Below are 25,933 nucleotides of genomic sequence, written 5' to 3'. Positions count from 1 at the left end.
CTATTTCGCATATGAAAGCTAGATTCTATTTCAACCCGAAAAAGGTAACAAAGGCTGACTGTTCAAAGGTTGCTTGTTCTAGAAAGAAAGTTATACATTTTAAGGTGTAAAATATGCAAGGCTGTGTATTTGGCAACGCATAGAAATAATAAGCATTTTACACAAATACTACTCTCCACTATACCAGCATTTTAAACAACAGAAATATGAAGCTAACATCAGAAATATTTCAACAATCTCCCATATTGAAAAAGGTGGCTTTTGATCATTCTGTATATCTATATTGTAGGTCAGTTATAACTCAATCAACACACTGAGTGAAATACTGGAGCAATTATCCAAGTTCTTCAACTTAAAATAACTCCATTCCTCCTGAAATTTCCAAATAATTATGGTAAATCTGTCGTGGGAGGCTTTGCTTGAATTATCTAGGTAATTGCTTCAATTCTTCACTGCCAATTGGAGATGTAGGAATGGTCTCCAGTCTAGATTTAAATGTCTTTTGATAAAAATAAATATTTTCTCCAAAACTTTCTTTTGAGAAAACCCTTATGGGGGTGTACCGAAGAAAACTAATAAAAGGGATGGGGGGTGGGTAGTAAGGAGGAATGGGAGTGTCTGGGAAGGAGAAATTGAAACTATCAATAGGTTTAGCAAAACTTTAAACGGCTTCTATGCCAAGTAGTAAATACTCAAGTGGTTAAGAGAATGCGATGATTAATATTCCAGATTCTAAATATTTATCCAGTGAATCATCAATTTACATCTCATTCAGATTCGGTTATTAAATGAGAATTAGCTTAAAATGCATAAAAGTCTTCAATGAAAATTCGCATCCTATTTAGAAATTCTGAGGAAGGTTTCCTGCAAGCTTCTGTGGGACCACTAGCTCCAGCGGGCACATCCGGAGCAAACACATAGGAGACACATTTTTCTTTCTTTGTGAACTCTGCCTTAACTCAAAGGTAAAACCTCCAATCACCTCCAGACCCCACTGCAATTTCTTTTGGATTATTTTTTGGAGGTGGGGGGCAATTAGTAGTTAGAGTGAGCCGGGTGGTGTGTGGGAAACAAGAGCGGGGGGAAGGGCAGTGACTTCCTGGGAGGTGTAAAACAGGATCCTAACGCGATGTAAAGTGTCGCCCGGGCAGAGCGGGAAAACTCAGGGGCCTCTAGATTGGCTTGTTTCCTTTGATGATTTCAAAAAGGTACAGCAGTTTTTCTAAAACGCACTGGCAAGCAAACATTGTTCGCCTTCCCCACCTTGCTCTCGGGCAGCTTTGGGACTCTAGGATTATTTTCTAATAGGCCTATTTGCCATGAAGGAAGCGCTTTAAGGCTAAAGAACGAAGAAGTAGCTTTAAACCCCACGGAAGCGGAGTTTAAATGTTCTCAATAGACAAGTCCCGCTCCATCCTTGCCCGCGGAGGCTTGGAAATTGCTGCGAACAAAACCCCTCCACCCCGGGCGCTCCGCGCAGCTCCGCAAGCGCAGGCTACACGCTTAATTGGTTGCATCCGCAGACAAAACCCTCCACTCCGCGGGGTCCCGGGCGCCCCTCGATCGTCCCCTCCCAACCCCCAGTCACTCGCTCTGGAGAAGGACGTTTCAGGTCTGCAGCTCTGAGGCGCGGCACCCAAGGCAAAAGGGGGACTGGGCGCCTGGCGAGGAAGTGACCCTAGCTACCGTGCACCCTCTCGGACACTGCTTGCCACCGCGCCCTTGGCTGAACTACTTAATCCTATCCCGTGGGGACCCAGGGTCTCCTGTAGCCAGCCCCTTTCCTGGGACACCTCAGCAGCGGCCGCATTTAAAGAGCCCTAGGAGAACCGGGCGGGCCCACGAGTTCTTTGTCGGGAGGGCGCGAGTCTCAGGCCACCGAGAACTTGGGGAGGGCGCCAAGGGGGCGGCTGCGGCGCGCCAGTCCCCGGCCAGCGAGCAGCCCCAGTTGGCGGGAGAAAGAGCCTCCGGCCCCCGAGGCTTCAGCCCCTCCAACCCTGACCCGCCAGAGTACCCCTAACCCCCCGGGCCACTGCAAAGCGGCTCGGAAAGTGCCTGGCGAGCCCCGGCTTGTCGGACCCGGCCGCTTCCCGTCACCAGGAGACACCGCGCCACTCGGGCCGGGCACAATAGCGAAAGTCCGAAGACGCGCTTCGCCCGACCCCGCCTCCAGCCCGCACCCGGCCGCCCGCCCGCCGTGGCTCCCACCTCCCGGCCCAGAGGGGCGCGGGCGCCCGGGGCTCTGCCGCGCACTCGCGCCGGGACTCCGGAGCTCGCCCCCGCGGCGGCGTGCGGCGGCTGGACTCCCGCGCTCGGGTGGCCGCGGGTCGCGGGGCCCTCGCGGAGGGAGCGGAGGTGGGCTGCTGCCCGCACCCCGCCCGCGTACTGACTTGCTGCTGCTTCCTGGGTCGGCCGCGTCCTCTCTTCTGAGGCGCCGGGGCGGCAGGTTGTCCCTGGGCTGAAGTGGACGGCTGCCCGGCGCCTTCACCGCGTGCGCTCATCCTGCCTCCCGCCGCCGCTACCGCTGCCGCCGCCGCTCCTACCGCCGCTGCAGCCGCTTCGCCTCTGACGCCCGGAATCTGCCCAGCACCTTTCGGGAGACTGCGAGGTAGGGCTGGAGAACGAGGCGGGTTGGGCGAGAGCTGGCGTGCGGCGAGGGCTGCTGCTGCTTAGGCTGCCGCCGCTGCCACCATCAACACCGGACGTCCAGCGGCTGCCAACAAGAGAGAAGAGGGGAGGAGGAGGAGAGAAGGAGGCGCTGCTGGTGGCGGCGGCAGGGTGGGTGGGTGCCGGAGGTGGAGGTGACGGTGGAGGTAGCGAGAGGAGGCGGAGAGCGAAGGAGAAGGAAAAGAGGGTTTCAAGTTGGGAGGCTACCCTCTCAGTTTGGGATCAGAAGTTGCGGTCACCGGGAGCACTTCGGAAGCGGCTTGGAAAGGGAAGAGACTTGGAGTGAATTGTGTCCCTTGAAACGTTAGGCGGGGAAAGAATTCCTCCTCCTCTTCCCCCTCGCTCCGCGCTCGCAGAGCAAGAAAGAGAAAGAGAGAGAAAACAAATAGCGCCTTGGGCAGTCGGAAAGCAGAGGGAGGATGGGGAGATTCTGCCGGGATCGGGTCGGGCACTGAGCGCGGGCAGGGGACGGAGCGGTGGGTGGCACCGCGCCTCCTCGGGTGGCGGGAGCGGGCGGCAGCGGCACCGGGGAGTCGGAGGGGGACGGGCTGATTGCTCTTGCGTCCTGCACCAAGCGCGCGCTGCCCGGGCTGGAAGTTTTCTGAGTTCCTGCCCCAGGATTCAAGCGGGATGAGAGTGTGTATGTATGTGTGTGTGTGTGCGTGTGCGTGTATGTGTGTGTGTGTGCGCGCGCTTGGGGAGGGGGCGGCAGGATGGGGGGGAGTGCCCACCTCTAATCGTGGGCGGATAAAGGGGAGGGGGCTGCGCCCTAGGAAAAGTATGAGGAGGAGGGAGGCCAGGCGGACCGCCGAGCCAAGGCGCCTGGCCGTGGGCCAGAGGCAGCGTTCGAAATACAGCTGCCTCCGCGGCGGCGGCGCCCGGGTGCCACCCGGAGCCCCGCTCACGTGCTCTCGCCCGGCGGCGGGGTTAAAGGGACAGGCCGGGGATGCCGGGCCGGCTCGCCGCCGGCCTCGCCCCACCCGCCGCCCGAGGTCGCCCCTGGCCGGCTGTCCTGGGAAGGCGCGGAAATGTGGCTGCCCCCGGAGCCGCGTTTACGGGCTTGGCCTTTACCTGCACCTCCACGATGCGGAGCCAACACTCTGCAGGAAGCGTCTGGCTGCACGCGCGGCAGAGTTCTCGTTTCCTAGGAGTGGGGATCGACTGAAGAGGAGTAGAAGCAGGCCCCCGCCGCCCTGTTCTGCGTTGGAATGCCTTCCTCGCAGATCGCACGACCCGTCGCGCGCGCGCGCGCGCACACACACACACGCGCACACACACACATACACACACACACTCATACACAGACATGCTCGCAGATCCACACACACACGTGCACTTAGACACACGTGCACACTCCCACAGCACATGCAGGCATAAACACACATGTAAACAAACACGCTCGCACTTACATGCACACATGCACGCAGAAACACATGCACTTTCACAGACACAGGCACACGTGCAAACAATATGCACACAGGCACACGGAGCGCGCCAAGCCTCTTTCCTGAGCTTTTTTTCTCCGGGAAAAACTGGAGGCGACGCGAAGTCTCCCTTTGGCTGGCGCTATGCACCCGGGTTCCAACGCTCGCAGGGTAGAGGGGTTGCCCAACGCGGGGACCCCATAGCTTCCTAACTCCACAGTTGAGCCAACTGTCCAACTCTCCCTTCAATTTACCTCGATTTAACCTTCTCCCTAGGAACTCCCTTTCTGCCAAGTCCTAATTTTATAGCCTGGACTGTTTCTGAGTTATGTGAACACCATAATGACCACAGTCCGTTTTAAAAAGGTGGAGTACATTTTAAAATGTACCTCTTTTCATCCTTGAATAACAAAAAGCTCTGAAAAAATTAGGTTGAGATTTTCACACATCACACCCAAAATTATTCTGGACCAATTCCAAAATAAAAACTTTCACCCGAGGAAGAATTTTTTTCCTTCCCCCAAATACAGACCACCGTGGAATAAAAACCGCCTACTTTACAGTCCTAAGTAAGGCGTTCGGCACCGCCAGGTTCCTCTGTGCCTGTGGAGGGAGGAGGCGCGTGTAAACGTCCGCCTCAGGCGCGGCAGCGCTGATTGGTCCGCGTTGCCATTTTAAATCCATTTCCAGTTGCCCTTTGCAGAGCTGGGACACTTAGCTGCGCGTCGAGTGCCCTGCAGAAACCCAGGGTTTCTCCTGGGTCTGGGAAAGCCTAACAGTGATGGAGAAGGAAAGCCCCCATCCCTCCGGATGGAGCCCTGCGCCGGCTGGGGAGGGAGGGGTCTCACAGGAACCAAAGGTTTTCTGCCAGGACTTGGCTGAAAGATGGTATCTTCATCAAAGAGATTGAAATTTCACGTACTAACGATTGCAGGGATGTTTCCTAACTGCCAAGTTTGCACATGCTTTAATGTGATCACATTCGCACAGTGGTGTGCACATTTTACATACACATACAAAACGGGCTTCTCGTTTTTGTTTGCTTGTTTTTGCAAGGACTAGAGATAAAATTCTGAGGGTGAATGTAGGAGAAATCACCGAAGATTTCAGCCAGCCAATTAGAAATTGGGGTACCTTATATCCTCGGATTTTTCTAAAATATGCAGAGGCCGGCAAGGAAGGGATTTCAGAATTTTATTTTTGCATTAATCCTTGACTGGAAGAACAGCACAGAAAAAAAGGGGGGTGAGAGCCACTTGTTTTCAGACTACTGTCACTTTGCTATCAGACTCTTCGACCCTTTTTGAATTTATAACCAGAAGGATAGGAAACAAATATTGCAGCAGGTTTTGTCTGTATCAGTTTTATATATTTTCATTCCTGGAAGCTATATTTATTTGTTTTCTAGTTACTGTATGTTTTCTGTCCTCATTTCTCAACTGAAAGATCACTATCATCTCTGAGTTCTTCCAGTTCTAATAGACTTTAAAAAATGTATAATATCTTGCTCTCTGTGTCCTGTTTGTATGTAAACTGCATGTAAATTCCATGGAAGCAGGTAGTATTTCTAACACCTCTTTTCTGCACCAGTTGTGTGTAGGTAGTGTTCAGTTCATAATAGATTTTCGGTACTTACTAATTTACTGCTGTGACTGTTACTCTTTTTTTTTTTTTTTTTTTGTTTTGCGGTACACGGGCCTCTCACTGTTGTGGCCTCTCCCGTTGCGGAGCACAGGCTCCGGACGGGCAGGCTCAGCGGCCATGGCTCACGGAGGCCCAGCCGCTCCGCGGCATGTGGGATCTTCGCGGACCGGGGCACGAACCCGTGTCCCTTGCACCGGCAGGCAGACTCTCAACCACTGCGCCACCAGGGAAGCCCAACTGTTACTCTTAATAAGTTACTATTTTACAAATGTACCACAGGATGAGAAAAGCATTACATATATTAAAATAACTTCAAAATTATTTTGATTAAAAGAAAATGCATCTGTGATGAAAATATTGGGGTTCCCACATTGTACTTTATCATATTTAACCTTTAATATATTCATGAGTTAAAGAATGATTAAAGGAATTTCTCAATTATAACTGATTGAATTAATCATGGATAATTAAACAGATTTATTAAAACCAGATACTTTGGAAGTGAATCTATATAGGGTCACAGAAAAAATATAACTAATGTTTATTGAACAGAAATAGCATACACACACACACACACACACATATATATATGTTCAGCATATAGCAGCTCAGTATAGCACAAGGCAAACACATATTTCTGAAAAATATTTCCAGTATTTTAACATGAACTCATTTGTACTGCTCAAACTCACAGTTTTAGTGATTTTGTTTTTTAAAAGATGCTTAGTATTTAACGAAATGCAGGAATGATAATCTCTAGGAGTTTCCCTACGGAATCACCAAGAAAGAATATACAGGGCCAAGTTAACATTTTGGTAGGGGAGGGCGGGATGGTGGTTTTGGACTGGCCTTCTAGTCCCATAGACAAAGGGTCACCAAACAAAATAAATTTGTCCCCTCATTCACTCTACAAACATATGTTGAATTGGTTTTGCAGTAATCTCACCTATTATTCTCTCAGGACTCAGGATTGTGATTCATTCAGAACTGGAGAGAATCTCTTTGGAAACAGCTAGGTGCTCATTTAAAATCTATTTACCTGTTACATTAAGCCTTTCATTTACCCTTACAAACATTGATCCTCTTCCGTCTAATACATAGTGTCTTCAACAAACATTTATTGAATACCTAAAAGCGCTAGGATTCACAGAACATTCTTTTTGACAAAAGTCATGGAAGTGGAACAGAAGTGGCATAGTTTCATTTCCATGTCTCATCTGTTGACATTGTACTGTCAGCCCCAAACAACCTTGGTCTAGGTATACAACCCAGCAGCTTTAAAGTCAGATACAGGAATGGTTGCCCTCCTGGTGTACGTGCTGTGCATAATCCCTGGGAATATAATTTGATGGATTTTACTCCCAAGATTAGGTTCTGTTAGATGGTACAGTTGACCTTAAGATAAGGAAATTATCCTGATGAGCATGACCTCATCATATGTGTGCTTTTAAAGCAGAGCATGTTCTCTAGTTGACTTTAGGGGAGGAAGTTAGAGATTTGGAGCTCAAGAATGATTTGACTGTCCATTGTCTGTTCAAAGATGGAGAGGACACATGGCAAGGGATGTGGGGAGCCTCTAAGAGCTGAAGGCAGCCTCAGGCTAACAGCCAGCCAGGAAACAGGGACCTCCTTTGTAAAACCACCAGGAGCTGAATTCTGCCAACAAGAATGAGCTTGGAAGTGAACCTTCCCCAGAGCCTCCACTGAGAACTCAGCCAGGCCAACACCTTGATTCCATCCTTGTGATGCCCCCAAGCAGATAACCCAGCTATACCTGCCTTCTGACGTACAAAACTGTGAGCTAGTATGTGGGTATTTTAATGGTCTGTTAAGTCATTAAGTTTGTGGTAATCTGTTGTGCAGCAATAGAAAACTGATACAAGAGGGATCAGGTCAGGTAAACTTCCCTTCCTCCATTCCATGGATTGCTTCAAAAACACAATTACTCATACAGTTTCTCTGTATGTCCTAAGTGTTTGCACTACACGTACCAAGCCACCCACCTGCTGTATCTTTTTGGGCTGACAGTGAAGTAATGTCCAGCATGGAAACACATCATCTGTGTTGCTTTCCATCCTTTCCTCTTTCCCTCTCTCCACCCCCACTCCATCTCTGTCTCTACCTCTATCTCTGTCTCTTCTCAGTACCTTGAAATTCCTGAAGCCACCATACTGGAGAGACATGGGGAGAGGTCACACATTCAGATAATTCTAGGCCCCCCCCAACCCCTGCCTCTAAGCCACCCCAAACTAATGTGAAGCTGTTCAGAGAGGAGAGACCCCTGCTGAGCACTGCCCCAATTGCATTTTATTAGTATCAAATAAATGTTTTTATTCTTAAACCACTAAATTTTGAGGTGGTTTGTTATATAACCATAGAAACTGGCCCATGATTTTTCCCCTAAAGCTAATTTCTTTTTTATTTACCAATTAATAACTTTAAATGAGTGATTTTCTTAGCTAGAAATCACTGTTAGCTGGGACTCACTTTAAACCCTCCTCTTTGCACATTAAACGATCACCAAGTCCCTCCAGTTCTGCCTTCTAAATGTTCCTTCAATCTGTCTACTCTGTACTTCCACTGTCTCTACCCTAGCTAGAACTTTCTCCATTTCTCATTTGGACAACTCCAATGTCTTTTTTTCTGGTCTCCTGACGGTCAGTCTTACATTTAAAAAATCCATTTTCTACAATGCTTCTAGAAGGATCTATTTCTTTTTTGGATCAGTTATATTTATTATATTAGAAAATGGAGGTGACAGAAAAGCAAAGAAAAAAAATTGCCAGTTATCCCACAACTCATAGATAACCCTGTAACATTTGAATCCTTCTAGACTTTAAATGAACTACTATAGGTTCATGTTGCACATTCTGTTTCATAACCTATTTTTTATGTAAATAATATATCAAGAATTTTTTTCCATGTCAATGAATGTTCTACAAGACCACTTCTAATGGCTTCACTGTATTCTACTGTATATATATATTAAAATAGAATACCTGGAATTAAGTAAGCACTTGATAAAAATCTTTATGACATCCTTGTGAAAAGATGAAGAAATATGGCTTGGATGTTGTGTATTCCTTTGTGCTGACATCAACTTCCAAGGTAGTCTTTTCTATCAGCATCCTGGCATAATTTACAGATTTTCAGATATCCTAAAGGTAGAAGGGATAGCTAACTCTACTGATGCCCAAATTTAAGATTGAAAAAGGTCTCAACAACCCATACTATAATTTGAGATGATGAATATGAAGTATTCATGAGGGGAATTAGTCTCAAAAGGAGGAAAAATCAGCCATATCAGTATAGGGTGGAAACAGTGATTTAAAAACAATTCCTTGGATTACATATCAGACTAAGAAACAGATATTGCTAGTTTCCCACCTAATGTTCATTCTGCCCTTCTAATTTGTAAAAGAACACTTACAGTGTTGAGTATGGCAACATGCCCAACCATGAAACTACATTTCCCAGCCTCCCTTCTAGATTGTGGTGCTCAATGAAATATAAGCAGAAGTCTTCAGAAGTACTTCTGGGAAAGCTCTTTAAAGGGGACTGACTCAACTGAGAGGTTTCTCCATTTGGATGTCCAGTTGTTCCAACACCATTTATTGGAAAGAACTGTCTTTGCTCCGTTGTACTTCTTTTTTTTAATTGAAATATAGCTGACGTACAATATTATATCAGTTTCAGGCATACTACACAGTCATTTGACACTTGCATACATTATGAAATGATCACCACGATAACTCTAGTAAACATCTGTCCCCATACAAAGTTATTGTAATATTACTGACCATATTCCGTATGCTGTATATTACATCCTGATGGCTTATTTATTTTATAAGTGAAGGTTTGTACTTCTTAAACCCCTTCAGCTATTTTGCATCCCCCACCTCCTCTGTTCTGGCAACCACCCATCTGTTCTCTGTAAGTCTGTTTTTGTTTGTTTTGTTTTGTTTTGTTTTTTAGATCCATTTTATTTTCTTTGCTCCTTTGTCAAAGATCAGTTGACTATATTTGTGTGGATCTATTTCTGTGCTCCCTATTCTATTCCATCGATCTACTTGTCTTTTCTTTTGTGAACACCATACTGTCTTGATAACTGTAACTTCACAGTAATCTTGAAGTAGAATAGTGTCGGTCCTCTGACTTTGAGTCCTCCTTCAATACTGAGCTGGCTACTCTACATCTTTTTTGCGTTACGCGGGCCTCTCACTGTTGTGGCCTCTCCCGTTGCGGAGCACAGGCTCCGGACGCGCAGGCTCAGCGGCCATGGCTCACGGGCCCAGCCGCTCCGCGGCATGTGGGATCCTCCCGGACCGGGGCACAAACCCACATCCCCTGCATCGGCAGGCGGACTCTCAACCACTGCGCCAACAGGGAAGCCCTACTCTACATCTTTTGACTCTCCATATAAACTTCAGGATCAGCTTGCTGAAGTCCACAAAATAACTTGCTGAGATTTTGATAGGGATTGTGCTGAATCTATAGATCAAGTTACAAAGAACTAACATCTTGACTATATTGAGTCTTCCTAATCATGAACATGGAATATCTCTCCATTTATTTAGTTCTTTCATATCTTTCAGAAGAGTTTTGTAGCTTTCCTTATGTAGATTTTGTACATATTTCATTAGATTTATACCAAAGTATTTCATTTTGGGGGGTGCTAATATGAACGGTAAAATGGTTTTAACTTCAAATTCCACTTGTTCACTGCTGGTATATAACAAAGAGATGACTTTTTTTAAAAAAAATTTATTTATTTTTTTATTTTTGATGGTGTTGGGTCTTCGTTTCTGTGCAAGGGCTTTCTCTAGTTGCAGCGAGCAGGGGCCACTCTTCATTGCGGTGCGCGGGCCTCTCACTATCGCGGCCTCTCTTGTTGCAGAGCACAGGCTCCAGACGCGCAGGCTCAGTAGTTGTGGCTCACGGGCCTAGCTGCTCTGCGGCATGTGGGATTTTCCCAGACCAGGGCTCGAACCCGTGTCCCCTGCATTGGCAGGCAGACTCTCAACCACTGCGCCACCAGGGAAGCCCCAAAGAGATGACTTTTATATATTAACCTTGTTTTTACAACCTTGCCCTAGTCACTTATTAGTTCCTGGAGTTTTTTTGTCAGTTGTTTTAGATTTTCTGCATAATCACATCATCTATGAACAAAAACAGTTTTATTTTTTTCCTTCCCAATCTGTATACTTTAATTTCCTTTTCTTGTCTTATTGTTTTAGCACTTCATCAACTACATTTCAGATTTTCTTACCCCAGTACTGGTTCTGCAGAGGTTTCTGCTCTGGGAAGTTGTCATTCTCTATATTCACCTGTCTCCAGTTTTTGAGGTAGTGATTGCCATGTGATCTTACTGCTCTTATGCATCTAAGAATAATTTTTTCTTAGTTTGTTCAGCTTTTTACTTGTTAGGACAGAATAGCAACTTATAAGCTCCTTACATGCCAGTTCAGGAACCGAGAGTTCCTAAAACTGGCTTTTAAATACTCAGAATAGAGAAGATAATAATATCACTATGTTTTGCCCTTGTCAGTGTACATCAGGAAAATTATATTTAGTTCTAGGCATTGTGTTTTAAGAGTGATTTTGACTAATAACATGTGACCCAGGTAGGTATTCCAAATAAGTCATACAAAGACCATTTGAAGGAAATGGGTTTTTTAGCCTAAAGAAAGACTTGTGGTAAGATGATCACCGTTGTAAAGTACTGCCATTTTGAGGAAGTAACTTTAGATATATTCTTTATTGCTTCAAGCAGAAGAAGGATGGGTCATCAGATTTCAGCCAAATATAAGCTAGATCTTTCCAAATTTAGGGTTGTTTGAATCCACACTGTATTATCTTAATGCACAGTCAGTGAACTCCAAGTTATGGAGATGTTTATACGCAGAGACTTAGCGACTAAACAAAGTACATTGTGGGAATATTTGGAGTAGGAGGTGAGATTAGAGAAATTGTTTTCACTCCTTTTGAAGACCAGAATCCTTCTTCAAGTGAAAGCCTACTGAAGCCTTCTCAGTATAACCCCACTCCTGGAAAGATTCTCTGGCACTTCCCAGGACACAGCTTTAAAAGACTGGATTAGAAGATAACTCTGTAACTCCAATTCCAACTCATAATGTTAAAAAACCTCAATTACCAATGAATATTTGCCCATACATGATTTTTGTCTTTGATACCCAAGAAAAGTATTGGGAGAAAACCAGATTTATCATCAGAAAACTTTTAAATAAAAATAAAATTCCCTGTCATATATGTATCATAGGTGAATGATTATTGTGCATTTTAAATGTAACAACTGCATTACCACCTAAGGGAAATTATAGTCTGTGCCATCATGTCCATAAGTTTTTGTAAAGTGTACATTGTAATAAATTAGTAACTAGTATCTATTATAATAGTAATAAGTAGTAATAAATAGTAATAAAAATGAATGATAGAACACCCATTTGGTACCAAGCTTTGTTTCAGGTGCTTTGGGGGGAGGGAGGCAGAGTTCAAGGAGGAACATTAAGGAGAGAGAGAAAAACAAAAACAATCAGACCTAGGTGTAGGTTCAGTCTTCAAAGAATTTACAAACTGGCCAGAGTTACATGTACAAAAATCACTATAATTTAAAGCAGAAAAAAAGATAATCACTTTCAAGTATGTGCTGAGTGAGTTCAAGGAAAGAAGAGATTTCCATGGTATGGGAATTAAGGGAGGCTACATGGGAGCAGTGGTGTTTGAGAGGGCCTGGAAGGACAGCTAGATAGAGATGGGAGGAAAGGGATTTCAAGCAAAGGGAAGATTATGGGAAATATTGCTGAAATGCAAACTGAAGCACTTATACCAAGAGAGGTTTTACTGCATTAGTCAGAGACCAGCTGGAAACAATTCACTGCAGATGGTTCTTGGGAAGGCACTGGACTGGAAGGACCACATATAGAGATTGGGCAGAGTTATAGGAACGAACAAGGAATGTTGAGGCCCCCAGACACTAGCAATATTGGGGAGCCATTACCACCCTAGGACTGAAGGGTTAAGCAAAGCAAGCAAAGGAAAAAACATTAAGACCCTACTGAACATTGGAGCCCTGGGGGAAGGGCTATTTGGTGGGAGCTGAGGTCGCAGAGGCCCGTGACCCCTGCCAGAGAAGAGGCACCAAAGCAGCGAACAGACGGGAAGAAATACCCTGACCTCTTTCTCCTTCTGCTCTGCTTTCTTATGTCAGTGCTTCCCGTGGCCAAACTCAACAAGAAGCCAACAAGCAAGGGAACTTGGATGACTTAAGCCACCAGCATGGACCTCCAGGTAGGTGGGGCACAAGCAAGCCTGAGAAGGACAAAAAATGGAAATTGGGTGGGTGGTTGGTCGAAAGAACAAGGAATAAGCATGACATGAAAGATTAGAAGTTTAGAGAGAATTTTGGAACTCTTACCACTTTAAAAATTTCTAAATTATTTGGTAGTCCATGTAGAGACACTGATGCTTGATCAACAAGAGAATGACGTAACAAACATTCCAGAAGTGGGCAGGCCAGGCGAGGCGGAACTCTGTGATGGTTATCAGTGTTCCATGTTCCTTCTTCCATTCTGCACCCCGATTCTTAGCATGTGGCTTTCATCTATGGTCACCCTCATGGCTAAAATTTTGCCACTCCGCCTCTAGTCTCACATCCATGTCCTAGACAACAGCAATAAGGAGAAAATGACAACGAAACCAAAGGTTTCCAGAAATCCACAGGAGATTTTCGTCCCAGGATCAACCTCAGCTACAAAATGAGGGAGGCTGTGAAAAAGGCACATTGCTACTCTGAATAAAATCAGTTTTTTTTTTTTAAGAAAGAAGAGAAAATGAAATATTGGGTAGAAGCTAGCAGCGTTTGATATAAAAGAGAAGAAAGCCTGATGAGACGAGGGCACTCTAATTCTTAATTATTTGAGCTTCCAGTAATTCCAAATTTGGGTGTTGTTGCCTAGATGGAGAGGTTGGGAGGAGGAGTTCTTTGGGGGAATGAAAAGGGTTTCTGAGATTTGAGACATACTAAATTTTGAGTGACAGCAACATATAACACACAATGGCTAAGCCATGTTAGAAAACAAGAAAGGGGAGAGAACTGGAGATAGAGAGTTGAGTGGTAAGGTAGATTGGATTATTGTTCCCAACATTTTACCTCTATACTTAATAAAATTATACATTCATACACTTTGCCATTGGAAACCAAGTTTACTTATCAGCTCCACTGAAGCTGGGTTTGGTGACATGAATTTTTTCAACAGTGGTTTGAGAGCAGAAGTGACATGTTCCAGTTTTAGGCCATGAGGTATTTCTGTTTGCTGTTTGAGATTCTCAGCTCCCTTATGAGAAGAGCACTCGCTGGTCCTACGATAAGGACTCATGAAATGGATCAGAACCAATGCCCAGCCAAGCCCAATAGAGCCACAGGCAACGTGTGAACTCATGAGGGAGAAATAGATGCCTGTGGTTAAAACCACTGAAGTTTGACGTTGTTTTTATTATGAAATGCTATTGTAGCAGAAACCTAATTAATACATGTGGTCATTCTCAAATACACAAGAACATATGGGAACTACTTCTCCCTTACTAGGAAGACCCTGATCAAAAAGACAGGTAAAACGAGTTTGGGCAAGGATATGCTAGTGGGAATGTAAATAGGTACACCCTCTTTGGAAAAGTCTGATTGTTCCTCAAAATGTTAAAAGTAGAATTATCATATGACGCAGCAATTCCACTCCTAGATGTATTACCAAGGGAAATGAAAGCATAGGTCCATACAAAAACTTATGCGTGAAGGTGGAGAGCAGCATTATTCACAATAACCAAAAAGTGGGAACAACACAAATGTTCATCATTGGTGACTGAATAAACAAAATGTGGTATATTCACATAAGGGAATATTACTCAGCAATAAAAAGGAATGACATACTGACACATGCTACAGCATGGATGACCCTTGACAACATTATGTTAACTGAAAGAAGCCAGATTCTAACGGTCACATGTTTTATGATTTCATTTATATGAAACTTCCAGAATAGGTAATCTATAGAGACAGAAAATAGACCTGTGGTTTACAGAGGATGGGGAGGGGGATAAGGAATGATTGCTAATGGGTAAGGGGTGTGTTTTGGGGGTTATAAAGATATTCTAAAATCGATTGTGGTGATGGTGTCACAACTCTGTGAATATACTAGAGTTGTGTACTGTAAATGGATAAATGGTACGGTATGGTTTAAAACAAAGAACAAAGGACAAAGCCACAAACCTGTCAATAAGGTACATGCTGTAAGCTGAGGGCAATAAACCAGTCACACTCTCTCACCTGATCTGACTGTGACAATGGCATATGTGGTTGTGAAAGCTGGTCTGGGGTTAGTAGGTGCAGTCTTTGCCAAATGGAGATATTCTGTATGTGGCGCTAACTTGCCTATGTAGGAAAAAGGCAGATATTCGTGGTTTCATTAGCACCATGATGACTCACCCAGTTGGTTTCAAGCTCTGTAAAAAATATTTCCTTTATTAATGTTCACAAGCTATACTGGAATAAAATCTAAGTGTAGAACATTCAAACAATTCAGAAAAATTTGGAGGAAAATATGAAAGTGTGACAATCTTTCTTTACCAGCCTACCAACGCTACATATTCTCCTCCCAGAGATAATCACTGGAAAAAATTGACATACTATAACCTTCTAGTCCTTTGTTCTAAGCATTTGCTTAAATATATAGGCAAGTATACAGCTTTATTTTTACATAAATTGGACCATACTAAGCACATTGTACTGAAACTTGCTTTTAAAAAACTTAACATGTCTTGAAGATCTTTCCATTCATTTTTATCAGCTGTACAGTGTTTTTCTATAGTATGGTTATATCATAGCTTGATTATCTATTCCCCTATTGAAAAATGTTAGATTGTTCCCAATGTACGGCTATTACAAAGCAATGGTAACAGAGTTCTTGATATATACATCTTTGAGCATGTGTGCGATTTTTTCTGCAGGGTAGTTTTTAAAAGTTACATTTCTGAGTGGAAGAGAATGCACATCTTAAATTTAAAGTCGCTTAAAAAAAATTAGTAGAAACCTTTTTTCCAAATAAACCTTTACATGGAAGCCGAATATGTAGAAAATTAAGAGAGAAAATGCATTGATCTTGGGCAGGGAAGCAGAGGTCTGAAGCTCTAACCCCTCGGCCTCACTCTCAGCCTCTGGCTTTCATTGCCTCAAGGCACCTTCATGGAACCCTAGGGTTCCACAGAGTACAGATTGGAAACCATTGCTTTAGTCAACTGAATTTACATGTAATATTTCAGACTGTAAGGATGGATTTCAAGTGTGGTTTTTATAACAAATTAATTCCAAATCATATAGTTTTAGCAACCTATAAGAGTCGTGTATTATTTTATGTCAACCAACTGGACCATTGTCAACCAGGATGACTTTTGAAAGCAATGGAGTTTCAGAGTTTCTAGAGAGGAGAGACTTAGGGGAGGTAAGCTGATTACAGGAAGGGGCTGGGTACTGCTGCTGCATTCACATGGCAAGGTGCCTGCCTAAGCTGGCTTTGGGGACCTGAGAGTGAGTGGTAGAATAAATCACCTCCCTTCAAGCTACCACTTGGCTTGACCATATCATAAACATTTCATAAATCAAAACGAGATGTCAGGAAGACAGAATAATTCAGATGCTAGATTTTATACATCTTTATTACCTATGGTTCTGTGTTAAATCCCAGGCTTAGAAATAGGAGCTTTGAGAATGCTTATATTACCATCAGCTAAAGGAATACATCTGGATAGCAATAAGTCTTTTGCAATCCAACACAAAATGTAAGGTGATGTTACCTAATTCTTATGAAATCTTTAAAAAATGAAGTTTGAGAGTGTAAATACTTCCATAGCAACTCCTTTCAAATATACCAACAGCATTTAGATTGGAAATCATCATGAAGACAACATACAACTTACAGTCCCCAATTCCATTTTATAGGGAAAAAAATAAGTAAAGCTAGCTAAGGCCCTCCCTGTTGGCTCCGTGGTTAAGAATCCACTTGCCAATGCAGGGAACATGGGTTTGAGCCCTGGTCCGGGAAGATGCCACATGCTGCAGAGCAACTGAGCCCACGCGCCGCAACTACTGAAGCCCATGCGCCTAGAGCCCGTGCTCTGCAACAAGAGAAGCCACCGCAATAAGAAGCCCGTGCACCGCAAGGAAGAGTAGCCCCTGCTCACCGCAACTAGAGAAAGTCCGTGTGCAGCAACAAAGACCCAATGCAGCCAAAAATAAATTTTAAAAATTAAAAAAAAAAAGCTAGTTAAAGCTGTGTAGTTGAGACACATTATCTGAAGCTAAAGTCTGGCTGATATTTGAGAAAATAAAACAGAATAAAGCCCAAATATTCAAAGACATGTCATTCCCACTCCTTGTCACAGCCGTTCATTCCCTCATTGAGAGCAGAGGCTGTGTCTTTTACCTTTATGTCCCATGGCCTTGCATAAGATTCAGTAAATCTTCAATAAATGAATGAAAAAAAAATGATTGGTTGCCACCAAATCTGAAAGGAGAAAGTACATAATTTAATTAAAACATTCTGGCCTCCTAAAAGCCATTCTTTTTTTTTATATAAATTTATTTATTTTATTTATTTACTTTTGGCTGAGTTGGGTCTTCGTTGCTGCTCGCGGGCTTTCTCTAGCTACAGCGAGTGGGGGCTACTCTTCTTTGCGTTGTGTGAGCCTCTCACTGCAGTGGCCTCTCCCGCTGCGGAGCACGGGCTCCAGGCATGCGGGCTTCAGTAAATGTAGCTCAGTAGTTGCGGCTCACGGGCTCTAGAGCGCAGGCTCAGTAGTTGTGGCGCACGGGTTTAGTTGCTCCGTGGCATGTGGGATCCTCCCGGACCAGGGCTTGAACCCCTGTCCCCTGCATTGGCAGGCGGGCTCTCAACCACTGTGCCACCAGGGAAGCCCAGCCGTTCTTAATAAAGGGACAGATCTTTTAAGAAGCAAACCACTTCTTTAAAATTAAAAAAAAAAAAAAAAAACAAGCCCCTTATAAAATTCTCAAATACTGCAGAAAGATATAAAATGTTCTAATTTCATTCTCTAGAGGTAATGTCTGTTAATAGTGTCTTGTTAATTCTAAATGTTTTATGCTTTTGTGAGTCTATGTGTAGAGAACACCTCTTACTTTTTGGCCACACAAGGTGAGCATCCTCCCTGTGCTTTGGGAACTCCCACTTAATACTTAGTGGGGCACATCTTGCCTCTCAATATAGAAGGTAAAAATGCCAGCTATTCCCTTTTCTGGTGTCTCTTGCAGCAGAGGTATAAACACACATTCTAGCCTCCATCACTTAGCCCCCTAGACTTTAGAAGTTAGGAACTCAAAGAGCAGGAACCACAAGGAATCCATGCTGATGAGGACGGGGGCAGTGGCTGCAGTCAGCAGTTGGAAGCAGCAGTGGGTTAATGGCAGGGCACCAGCAGCATTCAAGATTTCCCAGGGCAGCTGCACGGTGTGGTCTGCAGCATTGTAACTGGCTGCGTAGCTCAAAGCTGGTTCTGCCAAAGGAGTGCATTGTGTTTGTGCTTTGCCCAGATCTCACTGGATCCCTTTTTACTGTTTTGTGTGCTTCTCCTCCCCAGCATCTTGAGGCTCTTTCACTTCCAAAAAGCAGCACCTACATCTTTTTCTCAAGGGCTGTCCTGCAGCTCCTGGAATTAGCTTTTGCCAGAATGCGTGGAAAGCCAGAAGTCCTGGGAATTTGCCTTCCTGGAACAGCCCTTATCCAGTGACTTAGAGGTGCACAGTTGGAAAATCCAGCCCTAGGCCTTGGGTTGGGGCCATACTGAGGTGTAACTTCCACTACAGAGTTTCTCTGTGGGATCAGGCTATAGCTACTCTGAGGACCTTTGCTTGAGACTGCACCTTTGCTGGGCTTTCCCCCCTTCCCTGTCCTGCTTCCCCAACTCCCAGTGGGCATCTCCTGGCATCACTGAATAAATCACCAGCATAAGAATCTTCCAGGGTCCACTTCTCAGCAGTCTGACCCGAGACAACCAACTTCCTGGAGATTCTGAACCAGTCAAAACCCTTTTTAAAGATTCCCCCTTTCTGCCTAAATTAGCCTGGGATGGTTTCTCTTGCTTGCAATTCAGTATAGATAGATACAAGCACAGCATATATACATATGTTAAAATACATGTATACTTTTTTTTTTTTGCGGTACGCGGGCCTCTCACTGTTGTGGCCTCTCCTGTTGCGGAGCACAGGCTCCGGACGCGCAGGATCAGCAGTCATGGCTCACGGGCCCAGCTGCTCTGCGGCATGTGGGATCTTCCTGGACTGGGGCACGAACCTGTGTCCCTTGCATCGGCAGGCGGACTCCTAACCACTGCGCCACCAGGGAAGCCCCATGTATACTTTTAACAAAAATTGAATCATAAAAATATTTTAGATTCTGAGTCTTTGCTTTTTTGAATAGTTACTTATTTATTTTCATGTCCATTTTTACCATCTTTGGAGTCTATCTTTATGAATATTCCTTTCTTGCCCCCTTTCTAATGGTCCCATGAATTTCTCATCAATCTAGTTTGGGTGGAATTGGGTGCACCCAGCTTTCAGGGTTAATCTATACTTGGCTTAAAACAATCAGCACATTCCTCAGAACTGGGTTTGGTTCACGGGATAATCACGAGACCAAATCTGGCGAATCAGGGCAACAAATTATGGGACTTTTGTTCGAACTGTATTGCCCCCACCCAGGACTGAGCAAGAAATATGCACCTAAACTTACAGCTGTAGGCAGCTTTTGGGGTATTAGGAAGGAGCAGCCTGCCAGGGGTTGGGGTCAATGTAGTGGCAGTAGAGCAAAGAAATGGAGAGAGGGACACATTTTTTGAGCCCTGGATAAAGCCTTGCCTGAAGGACCGTTCATTTGTACGACCCAATATATTCCCTGTTTTGTTTGAGATAGTTTAGGTCAGGCTTTCTGTGCTTTTCACCCTGTAGGTCTGTCATGAGGTTAAATGATTTAATATATGTAAAATGCTTAGAACTGTGCTGTACGTGGCATCCACTAGATTATGGCTGCAGAAGTAGTAGACATAGTCTGTCATACATGATACACAAATCTTCCGTTTATCTTGTTCGTCTCTGGTGACCCCAGCAGCTTTTATTTCATTCCCCGTTTCTGTGTGATTCTAACCACTCTTGAATATCCCCACTTCATCCTCATCCCGCTTTCTTCCCATTTTCCTGTCCTCTCCCCCAGCATTTCATCTTTCTCACCTTCTCTCCCTTCCTGAAACTTGAAGTGTTTTGTGGATGCAGAGTTTAGAATCAGGGAGAGAAACTCTGGGAGGTGATGAAAGTGCTTTCAGTGCCTTTTTAAGCTGGATCTCTTTTTGTCTCGTACTCAATTTCTCTCTCTTCCTTCTCGGTACTGAGAGTCATGATACCCAAAGCCTTTGTTGTTAATAAGCAAATAAAAATCAAAAGTTAACATCATGTTTTACCACATTATTTGGGAAAGCATGCAAGGGCTCCCATACTCCCTGAAAAGACATCTAGTAGAAAGGCAGATCACTCTTCCTTTTGATTCAGTTATTTACCAAGGACTCTATACTATTTTACACTTTCTTCTGTACTTCCCTTTTCCAATAAATCTTTCCATCAAGTGCTTATAATGTGTAAGCATTCCTCTTTGTTCAGATGAGCAACCATGTAGTACAAGGAAAAAAAATTCATTGAGGTGTTTGGATCGCTTCACAGTATAGACAACTGAATTTTTAGTGGCTTGGCATCAGAACTTTAGGGTAGAATTTCTTTATTTTTTTAAAATTTATTTATTTATTTTTGGCTGTACCGGGTCTTAGTTGTGGCACATGGGATCTTTGTGGCAGCCTGCCAGATCTTTAGCTATGGCATGTGGACTCTTAGTTGTGGCATACGTGCGGGATCTAGTTCCCCGACCAGGGATTGAACCTGGGCCCCCTGCATTGGGAGAGCAGAGTCTTACCCACTGGACCACCAGGGAAGTCTCGTAGGGTAGAATTTCTTTTGTGGTATAGTCTTAGCCTTAAAATGTACATTTCTCCAAGAGACAGCATAAAATGACATTAATACTGATATAATAAAATATCCTTTTATGAATACAATACACTCTTGATTATGAATTTGACTTCCCTTGGAACATGTAATGTACACAGACATTTTAAGTGGGAACACTCCAGTTTAAATTTTAACGCAGGATAAAGATGTAGAATGATTCACAGGACAAGTATTTTTCTCACGAAGTACTAACTACTTACGATTCAAATTTACTTTTCCCTGCTTTTGCTTTCCCAAATCATTATTTCAATTATTTAATGTTCATCTTCTGACTTTTAATCTACTCATCATTTATTTGCTTGTGTATGCAGTCAAAAAATAACTGTGGCGTGTCTGCTATGTGCAAAGCAGCGTGCTAGGTGCCGCTAAGGGGGAGAGAAGGGAACAAAAGTGAGTAAGCCCCTTCCCCTAAAGAGCTTACAGTTGATTAGGAGCAGACCCAATGTACAAATAACTCTAAAATATAATGTAAAGAGACTAAATATGGGGCAGGGAGAGAGAAGAAGCCCAGGCCAAACAAGGAACAGTTAGTCAAAGAGGAAAGTAGGAAAGCCGGGTGCCTGTGTGTGACTTGAATTATTCCGTCTAGAAGGCTGTAAGGAAAGGAGCAGTGGCAGGTGAGGGCATAGAGTAGGCTGGGCCACACCTAACCATTTCACGGTTGACAAAAGCCAAAGGTTATTTATGGGGACTCAAAGGATCAAATCTGGGTTTTGGGGGTTTTAATCTTGCAGATTTGCTCAGAATGGAATACAAATGCTTACAAACCAGAGGCACTATAACTGACGGTGTTATGTCAGATATTTAATTTTCCTTAGATACCTACGGTTTTCACCAACGCCGGTGCGCCATTAAGTGACATTTTTGCAGGCATAAATATTGGGGCTGATGGAGAATGAAGAGAGGGAGTCTGAAGCCCAAGTTAATAGCCGCAAATCTAGTCATTCTGGGGAACCCAGGGATTCCGAACATTTTGCTGAAAATGTTTCAGATGGCTCACTCTACAAGGAAGAGGGTTTTCACTACTCCTGGGACGTTGTAGATGAAGATGGCAAATTGGATCCACGATTCTTTTCATCCTATCAAGTTGCACCATATGTTTATAAATAGTGTTTTTGTTATGACCCTAATTGAGGGAGATTTAGTGCTGGTCTATTTCTGACTTGCTATTGTCTAAGATCTTGCATTCTTGCAAAAGTTGAAACAGAAAACTAGAGTAAATTACACATATCTGCTGCCTAAAGGATTTATATTTTCCTTTTGTTTGTTCTTAAATACCATCATTCGACTCATCTGCTGACTGTTCAATTGCAGGACATAGTGGCCTAAAGCCAGATATCCTGTCCTGTGGTTTCCCCTCCCCCACTCATGAGATTAAGAGGGAAGGGGGCGGGTGGCGTAGAGGGAGAAGAGGAAAAAGGCAGAGGAAGTTCCTCTGTTTTACTAAAGACCTCATCCAAAAATAAAAGAAAAATATGTTAGTGTAAATACCACTACAAAGACAATTTCTGATTAGCCAGAAGCTTGCAGTGTGGTAGCTGGCACTGGTTCACTTCTTCTATGCAATGAGAAATATAGACTGCGTGAATTTCAACAGCACGTTGAAGTGCTTTGTGATGGCACTAAATCTCAGCCTAATGTGCTGATGGAAGGGGCCCACCTGCCTTGCTACCCAGGACTGAGTCTGAGTTAAAGTCTGTGATGACTTGCTGCTTCTCTTAAGAGGCTGGGCTGCTGGCCTCCCTCCCAATGCTGTCTTTGGGGCTCCTGTATCTTGCATTGGCCAACTGTGCCAATTCATTTGGCAGTCAACTAAGAAGACAGCAGAAGTTTGGTTTAACAACATATTCAAAGCAATGTGATTTTAATGCTTAATGAGGTATCTTCCACATTCCACATATCAGTAGGACTCTTCCTTTTCCCTCCTTCTCTCCCTCGGATTTTCTTCTTTTTTCTGTGCATTCTTCCCTTCTTCTCCCCCTCCCTCCCTCTTCTCCCTTCTTTCTTTCTTCCTTTCTCTCTTTCCTTCCTTTCAACTTTATTCTTCTTTTCCAGGGGCGGTAAGTCATTTCATAGCGTGCAAGTTAAGAACAATTGAAAGAAGAATTATATTATGCTCGGCAAACAACGTGCTGCCTTCAGGACATGGTAGATGTTGTCATCTGACTTACATTGTCACAGAGAACAAGCGTTTGTCATAAGTCATGTTGGTAACTGTAGTAGTTAGTGTTGGCCTTACCTGGTCAAGGAAATCTGTACTTCGAAGGCATACGAGAAATCGTGCCGTTAGTCCTCAACAATGATATTTTCAGGGAAACTATTGGCTTTTCTTTTTTTTTTTTTTTACATCTTTATTGGAGTATAATTGCTTTACAATGGTGTGTTAGTTTCTGCTTTATAACAAAGTGAATCAGTTATACATATACATATGTTCCCATATCTCTTCCCTCTTGCGTCTCCTTCCCTCCCACCCTCCCTATCCCACCCCTCTAGGTGGTCACAAAGCACCGAGCTGATCTCCCTGTGCTATGCGGCTGCTTCCCACTAGCTATCTACCTTACGTTTGGTAGTGTATATATATTCATGCCTCTCTCTTGCCTTGTCACAGCTCACCCTTCCCCCTCCCCATATCCTCAAGTCCATTCTCTAGTAGGTCTGTGTCTTTATTCCTGTCTTACCCTTAGGTTCATCATGACATTTTTTTTTCTTAAATTCCATATATATGTGTTAGCATACGGTATTTGTCTTTCTCTTTCTGACTTACTTCACTCTGTATGACAGACTCTAGGTCCATCCACCTCATTACCATTGGCTTTTTATCTGGCTACGTGTTTCCACCAACTGATGCCAACAAATGGTTGTATGGGTACTCACCTCTGTGATAAAGCAGCTGGTGGTGAAGCATCAGTTGTTCTGCCTCCTGTGGCTGTAATTGTTAACATATTCTGACAGCATCTGGAAAGAAAGACCTGTACCAAGATCTGTATAGGCATACACTGTGTGTTAGTTTCCTGGGGCTGCCATAACAAATGATCACAAACTGGGGGACTTAAAACAACAGAAATTCGTTATCTCACAGCTCTGGAGACCAGAAGTATGAAATCGAGAAATTGGCAGGGAAGGTTTCTTCTGGAGACTCTGGGAGAATCTGTTCTATACCTCTCTCCTAGTTTCCGGTGACTACTAGCAATCCTTGGCTTTCAGACTCATCATGTCAGTCTTTGCCTCCATCTTCCCCTCTGTGTATCTGTGTCTCAAATCTCCCTCTCCTTTCTCTTATAAAGACAGCCGTCATTGTATTTAGAGCCTACACTGAATGTAGGATGATCTCATCATGAGATCCTTAAATTAATTACATGAGCAGTGACACTATTTCCAGATCAAGTCACATTTACAGGTTCCAGGGGTTAGGACTGGAACATATATTTTTGGGGACATACAACCCACTACACACTGGTACCTTAAAACAAAAATATCAAAGATTAAAATCTGTAAAGTGACTGCAAACCAAATCAACATTTAAGCCAGTGAGAAAGAAACTTTGAGCTTGTTACTGAACAAAAGAGAAAACATACTTCTTTTGCCACAATCTTTTTGTCTACAAGGATTTCCGTTGAGTTTTGTAAAGGGTGTTCTCCTTAAACACTGATGTCATGTTTACAATCATTTGGAAACCAAATAAAAGAAAACAAGGTTGTTGTGTTTCTTCCAAAAGTTTTACTAAAAAAAAAAGACGGCACGAGAAAAATCATGTGGGTGGTTTCACTAAAGAGACACCATTCAGAGGAAGGTCAAGAGTAGTAGTGATGAAATCAGTTTAGCAGTTTTAATACACAAAAGTCAAATGGTCAGTTTGGAAAAAAAGAAACCTGTCAACTTCATTGTTTTAATCCTAAACTAAAATCAAATGGTAGGTTTCATTCAATCACCAGAAAGCTTTTGCTAGACCATAACTTTTTCATGCTTCTAATGTTATGATCATGCTATACCCCTGCCTCAGAGTGAAAAGAAAATAAGCCAGTAGCTCTAATATATTAGCCTTTCTGTGGACAGGCCAACCAGCACACTCTTATGACTGTGGACGGCTCAGTCTTTGCAGACCCCTGTGTTGTTGACATTTCTATTCAATTACCCAGTGGAATACATTTGCTACTTTCAAGTGAAAACCCACATCTTCCTCCCAATATATTTGTCAACATCTCAGCTGTTGACTTTGTATGCAGTGAAGTCCCAGTAGGTCCTTTGAAAAGCAAATACTTAAGAAGATGATTGAATGAGCATCAGCCTGAAACTTGGGGACATTGGGCAACTACTTCAAGTTCCTGGGGCAAGTAGTATTAATAGGACCTTAGCTTGGAATTTGATTCTTAGAGCCCATATTCAAATATGACCACAACAATGCCTGCTGCTGAAGTGGTTTTCCCAACGTCTGTCATTTGGGATGACCTATGCCTCTGCATCCCTCCAACAGAGTGGATCATTAAGAGCTGACTTTACCTCTCTCTGCAGTTATCTCTAGGAGCATTTCAACCTACAACCATTAGCCAGAAAATGGTTAAAATTGATGCTGTAATGTTAATTCTTTTTTTTAACTGAAATACAGTTGATTTACAATGTTGTGTTAGTTTCTGGTATACAGCAAAGTCATTCAGTTATACATATATATCTTCTTTTTCATTATAGGTTATTACAAGATAGTGAATATAGTTCCCTGTGCTATACAGTAGGTCCTTGTTTATCCCTCCCCATGCTATCCCCTTTGGTAACCATAGTTTGTTTTCTGTGTCTGTGAGTCTGTTTCTGTTTTGTAAGTAAGTTCACTTGTATCATATTTTAGATTCTACATATAAGTGATAGCATATGATATTTGTCTTTCTCTGACTTCACTTAGTGTGATAATCTCTAGGTCCATCCATGTTGCTGCAAATAGCATTATTTCATTCTTTTTTATGGCTGAGTAGTATTCCATTGTATATATGTACCACATCTTTATCCATTCATCTGCTGATGGACATTTAGGTTGCTTCCGTGTCTTGGCTATTGTAAATAGTGCTGCTGTGAACATTGG

General features: G+C 43.5%; 1 protein-coding gene and 1 long non-coding RNA gene across 6 annotated transcripts in view; one reads left to right on the top strand and one right to left on the bottom strand.

The window, feature by feature from the left end:
- The window catches only part of HMGA2 (high mobility group AT-hook 2), a 136,732-nt gene extending 132,865 nt beyond the window's left edge, over positions 1-3,867 (bottom strand). The window contains exons 1-2 of one of the 2 annotated variants that reach the window (XM_067697247.1): positions 3,739-3,867; positions 2,391-2,713 (exon numbers count right to left, since the gene is read on the bottom strand). In XM_067697247.1, coding sequence (XP_067553348.1) covers positions 2,391-2,501 — 111 coding nt within the window. In that variant the 5' untranslated portion in view covers positions 2,502-2,713; positions 3,739-3,867. Of the gene's footprint in view, positions 1-2,390; positions 3,303-3,738 lie in introns of those variants that run through there. The other variant, XM_067697248.1, reaches the window with a different exon arrangement.
- The window catches only part of LOC137202165 (uncharacterized), a 274,436-nt gene continuing 250,813 nt past the window's right edge, over positions 2,311-25,933 (top strand). For all 4 annotated transcript variants that reach the window (XR_010932476.1, XR_010932477.1, XR_010932474.1 and 1 more), the window contains exons 1-2: positions 2,311-2,608; positions 12,964-13,043. This is a non-coding gene — a long non-coding RNA (uncharacterized lncRNA). The remainder of the gene's footprint in view (positions 2,609-12,963; positions 13,044-25,933) is intronic.

Source organism: Pseudorca crassidens, chromosome 11 (genome assembly GCF_039906515.1).
Source record: "Pseudorca crassidens isolate mPseCra1 chromosome 11, mPseCra1.hap1, whole genome shotgun sequence".
NCBI classification, from domain to species: Eukaryota; Metazoa; Chordata; class Mammalia; order Artiodactyla; family Delphinidae; genus Pseudorca; species Pseudorca crassidens.
The sequence above is the reverse complement of the archived record's forward strand: the minus strand, read 5'-3'. Positions and strand labels throughout refer to the sequence as shown.